Here is a 9811-nt window from a genome sequence, read left to right as displayed (position 1 = left end):
AATCAGGGTAACTGGGATATCCATCACCTCAAGCCTTTATCATTTGTGTTAAGAACATTCCAATTCCACTCTTCTAATTTGTTTAAAATAGACAATAAACTACTGCTCATCATATTTACTCTATTTTGCTACCGATTTCTAGGTCTTATTCATTCTCTCTAACTGTATTTTTGCTCCCAATAGCCATTCTCACTTTATCTCATCCTCAAGACAAAACATTCTCCCAGAATGTTGATAAGTGGGTATTAGGGTAAGATAGTTCTGAAATGGATGAAATAAGCAAAGAACTACCTTTTTTTTTTATGAGCAAGAAAACCTCATTTTATAACTCTTTTATTCATTCGTTCCACAAATATTCATCTAATGCCCATTAGGTGCAGACAGTGTGTGCAGCAGCCAATTATTATTGTCCCTTAATTCCCCAAAGGAGGAGTAAAATTTTGTATTACTTGAAGAGGACCTGAGTTTTTAATGCAGTAGATAAGCTGGTTTTCCAGAATTTTCCTAACACGGCATGGCTGGCTTTCTAGAATTTTTATTAATATTGGTTAGTTTATAGTAATATATATGAAGTTCCTCTAGGGACTAGTTTCCTTTTACTAGAATGAAGATTAAGAACTTAAGCGGGTGAAGTCAGTGAATTCAAGAGAACACGAAGGTAGATCACCAATATATGGTGGCAGAAAAGATGAACCTAAAGCAAGAACCCGGAGAATGTTTACATTCTTGTCCCCAACAAGAATGAGGACAGCCAGAGCCCAGTGGGAGCTTAAGAGAAAGGAGCAGAGGGTCCCCCAAGATTGGGCAGAGCAAAGAGCCCACACGCTGGAATGTCATCGTGAGAAAAGGGACACACAAACGAAGCATATTCGTCTCCTGGACTGAGAGCCTGTGCTATTTGGGAGGGTTCGGGCGGAGTATAAAGGAAAAGAGAGTGAGCAGAACATTCAGAGTGACGTTTAAAAGCATCATCTTGGGCTTGTATGCTGGGTAGCTTTTTAAGGTACCACAAACAACCCTGTTCGCATCTCCCCACTGCTTTGGTATCACGGAACATAAATAAGCAAATCTTACGGATCCAAGTGGCGTCAACTGTCCAATTAGAAATAACTGTTGCCTGGAAGGGAGCAAACAGGTGAGTAAAAGCTGTGTACCTGGCAGTATTATTTCAGGAAAGCCCATTTTCCGGGCTATTGCTGTGGATCTATCAACCAAGTGCGAAAAATTCTTCTGAACCTGCGTGAGGTCACCTGGCAAAAGCTTCAAGGACACCCAAAGACCTTTAAAGAAACAAAGGATACACCTTCAGTTCTTTGTATGATCTATATAACACATACGCATAAGTGCTGAGAAAGACACCTAAGTTGTATGGTGATAACCAGATACCTTACTATAAAGACATAAATTCTCCCCCAGTTAACATATAACTTTAATGACACTCCCATCAAAATCACAACAAGAATTGCTTGAGAATTTGATAGAGATGCGAACAGATGTTTATTTGAGGGGGAAAAATGAGTAGAAATAGGCCCTATCAGAACCAAAATAGATTGTAAAGCTACAATAATATGTGATACTAGCAGTAAAAAAAATATATATTAATATAAATCAATACCGAAGTATATTGTAAAGCTACAGTAATGTGTGATACTAGTGGTAAAAAAATACATAAAACAATGAAATTAGATACTATGATGTATAGCAACTTAATATATGGCAAAAGAGATATAACGTAATCATGAAAAAACTCAATAATTTCACAAATGTGCTGGGACAATTTTCTTGCTGCTTAAAGCAGAATTTAGTTTCACACCTTGTATTTTCATTAAAATAAATTCCTAACATAATAAGTAAATAGGAAAAAAGACAAAATTAAAAGAAAAATTATGCATACAGTTATTAAACCTCTGAGAATGAGCCACTTTTCTAAGGAGAAAAACACATGGCAAAAACCACGTATACAAAAGAATTATCTATATACAAACTAAAATCTTTGATATACATAAAAAGGTAAAAAGTACACTATAAAAGGGTGACATAAGACATTGTGAATTTATATCCATTAAAAGAAAAACATTTAAGATCCTCACAAATAAACAGGCAATTCACATGGAAATAGCAACTTATAAATATTTGGCAAAGCAAGAATTGGAAAAATATATGTCTTAAATAAGACAGAAAGATTATTACCCTCATTACGTAAAGAGCTCATATAATCTGAGAAGGAAAACTTTAGGAAACTCATAACTATATATGAAGGCTAGATTAATTCACCTTCAAGTCATTTCTTAAAATGCAAAAGAACTAAGGGAGTCCACCGTTCACCTTTCAAAACTCAGTCCGCAAAGCGAGCAAGAGTACAGTAGGATGAACACTCCAATGTGGTGATTGGTACCCATTGTTAGACATCTATGGCAAGCAATCTGGCAATGTGTACATCTCCAGGATTAACACACTGACTGCCATGTGAGCTGTATTTAACTCAGGCTGGTTTTGAGCCGGGGCCACGTGAAGCAAAACCCTGCAGTTGGTTCATGAAAATCTTACCTACTGATGTTCTTATTGTTACAATTAATATTGACAACTGAATTCTAAACGTGTGGATTGCATTGCATATAACTCACGCACAGAAAACAATAAAAAAAAATAACAAATTAGAAAGAATCATTTGTTTTAATAAAATGCCATGGCCCCAGGGAAAAAATGTTTTCTTCTAGTGTGGCAGTCAATGTGCTAAGCTTGTTTCCACCATGTGACCCAGAAATCTAACTTCTAAGAATTTTCTTGGGGAGGTGGTCCTAAATATAGAAAAAGTTTTATGCATAAAGATAGTCATGGCAGAGTTATTTAAATTTATAATCGTGACAGATTAGAAAGTACTTAGTGTTTATCTAGGGAATTCAATTTTCCTAAATCTAAACAATAGAGTATTATGCAGCCACAGAAAATATTTGTGAAGAGCATAAAAACAGCTGGAAAGTGCTTGTTTTGTTAAGCAACAATGACTTTTTTTTAGTTTTGTTTTAAAAAAAAAAACACGTATAATAATCTACTTAGTATAAGAGTTTTCCACTCTAACTGAAATTATATTCTTAGGTTAAGAGCTCCAAAAAACCAGAAACATATTTGTTTTCAGATTCTATTTGATTTAAAATGCAGTTTCAATAAGCAGAACTTCTCTTAGTTAAAACCGTGTCAACAGAACGTTATGTAGAGGTAACAAAAATAACTTAAAAAGTTTTGCATTATTTTACATTAATATATAGTCACATTACTTTCCTTCATATTAATTCATATTACTTCCCTTCCTCTGAGTTTCAGGAAATGTAATGAGATAAACCTATTCAGAATGGAACATAATTATTCTCCAATCTCTTTTTCTTTTGTTGTGTTCACCTGGAGTCGGCATCGGGAATGAAGGTTAGACAAAAATGAGGAGAGATTCAGGGGGTAAAAACTTGTTCCATAGAATTTACGAGATACAACTGAGATCCAACTCGCCACTGGGCGTATCTCAATGTTCTTCAAGAATTAAAAGCCTTTGATAGGAAGTGCGCTGGGCGGGCCCCAGCAGAGGCTGTTCTGTATCAGAGGAAGATAATGCCAGGGCAGGAGTCCAAGGACCCAGCTCTGCATGTCCCCCCACCCTAAGCAAAGTCCCCTCCCAGCTCAGTAGACAGGGCCACCGGGCTGTGTACCTTGTCCTTTGTGATTCACTTCCTTTGCCGCTATCACTTTGTTTAAGACTGAAGTGAGTGGCTCATTCTCCGCGATCACATGCGATGTTATCAAGGGCGACATGATGAGCTGTCTCTGGCGGATGTAGGTTTCCATTGCGATCCTGGGAAAGGCAGAAATAAGGGGTAAGGAGGGAAAGGAAGTCTCTGTGGCACAACCTCTGATAGTGGTGGCTTTTATGGGAGTAACTTGGAAACATAACACGAAACTCTTTCCATCTTACCTTTATTTTTCCATTGGGTGTCTATCTTAAACACTAAATTCATCTTGGAAATGACTTGAGGCAAAGAGAAGAAAAACAACAACAAAAAACAAAACTGAAGGCCAAATGTTAACAGCTAAAATCAGAGGCAATGCTCCATGTTCTTTTTGAGGTGGAAGAGGCTGCTGTAATGGGATTTAGAAAGGACCAGCCATGAGAGGGACAGGAAGATGGGCTTCCCGTTCTACTTCTCCTTGACAGTGAGCTCTGCGAGAGTCTCCCTCCAGGCCTCAGTTTCCTCATTAGACAGGAGACAGGCTTGGGTGGTATGCCTCTTGAGGCTCCCATGCCGTGCTGACACTCCACGGACGAGAGCAGTGTAAATGCTGGGCGTCTGGTGGGTGTTCTTAGATTTCCATGTGGTGACAAACTGCATCCAGGATTGCGATGGCCTGGGGGCTGCCAAACAAGCTCCGCTAGAACGCTCACATCAGGCTGGGGCTCAGAAAGGGTGATCAAAGAACCGAACACAGCCCCCATTCTACAGACGGCAGACACGCCATCAGTCACGGCAGAGCTGCCTGGTGCCGCACAATAAGTCCCCTGTCTTCTCTGCCTGCCACATGCAGGCCAGCTTTCTCTGCAGGGCTCCTTGCACCCTGACAATAAAACACACAGCATGTGTGGCTGGAAAATGGGACTGCTCTAGTCTGAGATGTTTTTTTTTTTTCCAAATGACTCTCTCTAGATGGATTTCCAAAATACACATACAAAACCCTCCTAGAGGAAAACGCTATAAAGTTTTTGAAGTAGGTTATGAAATAGGTTATGAAGTAGGTTATAAATCTTAGGAGTTAAATGCCAGAGGCTGCCATTTGCATGGTGAATGCTTTGCTGGGGCTGCTGGCTGCACAGGGAGCAGTAATGAAATTAGGGCTGGGTTTGTCGGGGACTCAAAGCATGGATTATTTTCACGGTGGGGACAATCTCAGGGCTCTCTGTGGCCACGTGGCTGCTGGAGGAGAGCTGGTTCAGAAATTAAGCAGGGGGGCACATAATCAAAGAAAGAAACCCACCGCAGAGGTGAAAACAAATATAAAGATATATATTTGAGGTAACTTTCATATCCATCAATGCTGCTCCTATTATGTACATATAATAATATTAATACATATATACATATATAATACATTATATATGCATATGATAGGAGCAGCTGATGACGCACTGGTAGGGGTCAGTTTTGGAAATGTTCCTAAGTGGCCACCAGGTCACCACCCCCTGCGCTGGTGCTAGACCCAGTCGCACTTGCGTCCCGACGATTACAAGTATTGAGATTTGCTCCCAGTAGCTCCCCAATGGCCCACCCATGGCTCTAGCTCCTGAGGCTCAGCATGGGGGATCCTTTCATACACTGCCAGGCTGGCTGTCTCCCCACTTGCAAGAACCCCAACCCATGGGTTCATCAGCTCTTTACTCTCTTATCTCCTAACTTGCTTCTCAAAGTGTGGTTCCCTGACCAGCAGCACGAGTAATCCACCAGAAGCTTGTTAGACACAGACCTCAGACCTACTGAATCAAATTCTTCATTCTAGCAAGACCCCAGGCAATTTGTATGCACGACGCAGTTGGAGAAGCCCTGCGCTATCCCACATGATTCCTTGTCTTCCATGACACCTGTTCCATATATACTCTGGCACTTCTGACACCAAAATGGTACCATCCTCAGGATTCCAGTGCAGACGGACATGTGCCCTTTATTTTTATTAATATATTCCTCTGGTCATCTCTGCAGAATCAGGAAAGTTCGGTTTACCATCTTAAATGAGTCCAACATAAACGACTTTGAAAAGAGTCTTCTGTCCAGCTCCTGTCTGACAATCTTCCCTAACTAGGAAAATGATTGTTCGCACGTGGTTCTACATTAACACACCACTCGCACGGCTAATTCGGGTCTCAAGTCACCTAGGAGAAGTGCCAAAGTACTTACTGCTGAAAGGGAATAAAATGCTGCTTTTCTTCATCATCTACCTTCCCATGTATGATATCGGTAATATCCATCACTAGGAAAGAGATAAATGCAATTAAAGACAGTAATTGCTTCATGCCTCAGCAAGTTACTACGGGAAAGGACGGTACCAGCAGACATAAAACACCAGGGGAAGAAAGATACCAACCAAGCAGGGACGTTTCTTTTATTTCTTTGCCAACCATGACTCCCAGTGTATCCAGCCCAGCAAGACAGCAATTCATGAGGTGCTTGGAAAAGGCTCAGATTTAGTTGGATCAAGCCTGCAGACTGCCCACTTTAAAGATTCTACAAGATTGAGTTGCTAAATTCTTGAGAAATTTGACACCGGATTACTTTTTAGTAAGCCTGCATTCAAAGCCACAAGAACACATATTTTTGGCAGGAGTGTCGGAAGAAGTAAAGACCTGGAGAGAGAAACTCAAGACTGGAAGTGGTCAACTATCTCTTTGATTGGACATATTCTCACCTGGTTTCTACATAAGCCGGGTCACCAGTAGCACAAAATAGATCATATAGTGATTTGCTCCTCTCCACACAAGGAAAGCACTTACTATTAAGGCACTGTTCTAAGCCTACTGCATGTGCTATCCTATTTATACAGATACCTTAGCCCCATTTTGAGAGATGAGGAAACTGAGGCACAAGAAGTTTAAAGAACTTGCCCTAAGTCTTGAAGTGATAAAGCCAGGGTGTGAGCCCAACGTTGATTATAGAGCAAAACCACATGCCACTATGCCCAATGTCTAGAGAATTAGTAAGTGGGCCACCCCAAAGCTGCTAAAATTAGGCAGGACTCCCGGCAAGAGGTGATCCTTAGGTTAATAAATTATAGTCTGGTCATAAAACACACATGAACAAGATACCACACACTCCCCAGATACCTGTTTGGAGAGTAAAAAGAAATACTGCTAGCTGAGACAACACTCATAATGAAAAATAAAGGTAAGGGAAGAAACGCCTTCTCGAAAGTAACTCAGACAACACAGAAGGCTTGGAACATAATAATGCTGGTGAGAAGAAGATGTAGAAAGCTGGACGCCACGTTCAACGTGCTGTCAGCCTATTGTGGAACTCTGCAAGAATTGCACCAAAAAAAATGCAGAGAAATTTTTATTTGACCTCCCGAAATAGGCAGTTCATTTGTCAATGCCGTCGTCTGGTTACTCCTGAGCTCTGCTGATGCCTGACGTCAAGGCTCAGAGTAAATTAGTCTCCTTTCCCTCCCTACAATGTTCAACACCCCAAACACACACAAACACACACACACACCTTGAAATAAAAAAGAAAGTAAAAGCCCCAAGCTTCATGCTTGAGTCTGTCTGGCCCATTTTGAATGACGATGACCTTGAATATGCCCTCCCTACCTCCTTTTACAGAACGATAAACAGATTGTCATATAGGTGGCTAAATAGTCTTGGCCCGGGGCTCCTTGCCTTCTCTGAGATGTCATTTTAATTCTCTCTAAAGAAGTAATGCTGTTCCCTCTGGTCGGAGCTGGAGCAGCACATGGGCTCCAGGGCAGTCACGGGGTGTAGGATATAGAAGGTCCCATGGGAGACAGAGGCCGCCTCACTCTCCACACATCCCACAGGGCCGACCCTGAGAACACGGAGCATCGGGGCCCTTGTTTCAGGAGCAGATTTACGACATCTCGTAGCCTTCGAGCTATCGGTGACCAACACGTCAAGATAAGACAAAGAATCTATTTCCTCAATTGCACAAACCTTGGAAGGTTCTGGGGCTCGGTGTAAGCCAAGGACCCTCTCTGAAAGCATTTAGAAGTAAACACGATGTTGCCTTTAAGGAGTAAATTTCCTAGACAGGCAAACCACTTGCTGGAGAGTATTTTATTTCACTAAAGTCAATATGCAGATGGAGGCAGGAACATTCCAGCTGTCACACCTGAGGTTCTGCTGTAAGACATTGTGCTGGGAACCAAGGGGATAGGAAAGGTGTGTGAGCCAGGTGAGGACACAGAATCCAAGAGAGAGCTGGCAGTCCCAGGCAGTACACGCTGTGTGCCTAATACCAATGATGACGATGTGATCTGTCACTCACTGTCCCTGGGCAGGCCTCCCTCCTCCCTCCCTCCCTCTTTCTTCTAATTTTTAAAATTGTGGCAAAGCACACATAACATAAAATTTGCCATCTTGACTATTTTTAAGCGCACGGTTCATTGGCGTTAAGTGCATTCACACTGTTGTGCAACCATGACCACCATCCATCTCCAAAGCTTTTTCATCTTCCCAAACTGAAACTCTGTCCCCATTGGACACGAACCCCTCATTCTCCTCCCCCAGGCCCTGGCAACCCCCATTCTACTTTTCCTCTATAAATTTGACTCTTGTAGCCTCATATAAGTGGAATCACACAGTATTTGTTATTTTGTGGCTAGCTTATTTTACTTAGCATAATGTCCTCAAGGTTCACCCATGTTGTAGTACGTGCCAGAATTTCCTTTTCAAAGTAAGGAACATTCCAATGTATGTATAATACATACCACATTTTGTTTAGCCATTCATGTCCCGATGGATTCACGTGTTGGGTTGCTTTTGCTTTTTGGCTATCATGAATAATGCTGCTATGAACATGGATGTACAAATACCTCCTTGAGACCCTGCTTTCAATTCTTAATCAAGTGGGATCGCTGGATCATTGGTAGTTCCATGTTTAATGTTTTGAGGAACCGTCATCCTGTTTTCCACAGGGGCTGCACCTTTCACATTTAGCTCTGGGTATTTCTCATACCTGCTACTCCAAAAGGTCTTCGGAGCCCACAGGTGTGCTTCTTGCCTTCCTTTAGCTCCATGTGGCCCACGCGGATGATCTGGCACACCAGGCTGATGCGGGGCCGGATGAGGTCCGTGCTGCTGAGATCCTGAAGGGGCAGAGAACATGCAAGAGAGGAGGTTGGGCTGAGTCAAGCTGCCACCTGCGTCTTTCTTTTCTTTGCATCCTACGACAAAATACTGTTCAGAGCACAGTTCTCAATGCCGAAGTACCAGAATGACTCCTCCCTTCCCCATATCCAAGAACTAGCACGGCATCAGAGAAAATGATTTTGTGTTCATAAAAATGCATTTTTTTTTTTGTTCCCCAGTTCCTACTTGAAATTTACAAATGAGATCATAGTCAAAGTTTCCAGTTTATCAAGTTAAGTGGGGTATTGAAAAATCAAGACAGTCATTGCTGCTACTTTATATCCTTCCAGGACATATCTCAATACAGGATGCATTTCAGTGTCAAATGAAATAAAAACCTGCAATAACATTGACATTTATTGAGTAGCCACAAGTCTGCGACTTTTCATTTCCTCTTCAAAACAATCCTATGAGGCAACTATAACACAGGCCCTGCTTTCTCTAATCATTCACCTGATTTATGAGATATATTCATTGAGAACATCTTGGTATATGTTGAATGAAAGATGTGTAGATGAAATGTCTTTTTTTTTTTTTTTTTGTGGCTAATATTCTTAGAATACTTGTTTGTATTCTTCAAGATGGGTGAGTAAACCCAGGAATGAGCTCACGTATCTCATTCAATTTAACATCAGAAATAATTTAATCAGATCCCAGATTGTTTTTTATGAAACAGTTGCCTGAGGTCTATTTACTGAATCGAGAATTACTTTTAAAGCAATCACTCCAAATCCATCCCCTGTAATGTAGTTAACTCACGTCTCCAAGATAGGAATATACAGCAATGATAACATCTACCCTGAATTTCTATTCTAGGTTCTGCAAAGCTTTTGTTAATTAAAAAAAAATAAAGACTCCAGGCAACCGGTTACATAAGCCGTGGAACCACTCATACAGTAGTCCTCCCTGCGCCAAGGC

The 9811-nt window shown here is 41.2% G+C and overlaps 1 protein-coding gene across 1 annotated transcript in view; it reads right to left on the bottom strand.

Moving 5' to 3' along the window:
• The window catches only part of DOCK5 (dedicator of cytokinesis 5), a 173760-nt gene that overhangs the window by 113356 nt on the left and 50593 nt on the right, over positions 1-9811 (bottom strand). The window contains exons 8-12 of the mRNA XM_012662922.1: positions 9766-9799; positions 8721-8850; positions 5931-6003; positions 3699-3841; positions 1155-1280 (exon numbers count right to left, since the gene is read on the bottom strand). Of these exons, the coding sequence (XP_012518376.1) occupies positions 1155-1280; positions 3699-3841; positions 5931-6003; positions 8721-8850; positions 9766-9799 (506 nt within the window). The remainder of the gene's footprint in view (positions 1-1154; positions 1281-3698; positions 3842-5930; positions 6004-8720; positions 8851-9765; positions 9800-9811) is intronic.

The sequence above is a fragment of the Propithecus coquereli genome, unplaced genomic scaffold, assembly GCF_000956105.1.
Source record: "Propithecus coquereli isolate 6110/MARCELLA unplaced genomic scaffold, Pcoq_1.0 Scaffold79, whole genome shotgun sequence".
Classification (NCBI taxonomy): domain Eukaryota; kingdom Metazoa; phylum Chordata; class Mammalia; order Primates; family Indriidae; genus Propithecus; species Propithecus coquereli.
This window is presented reverse-complemented; position numbering and strand designations above follow the sequence as displayed.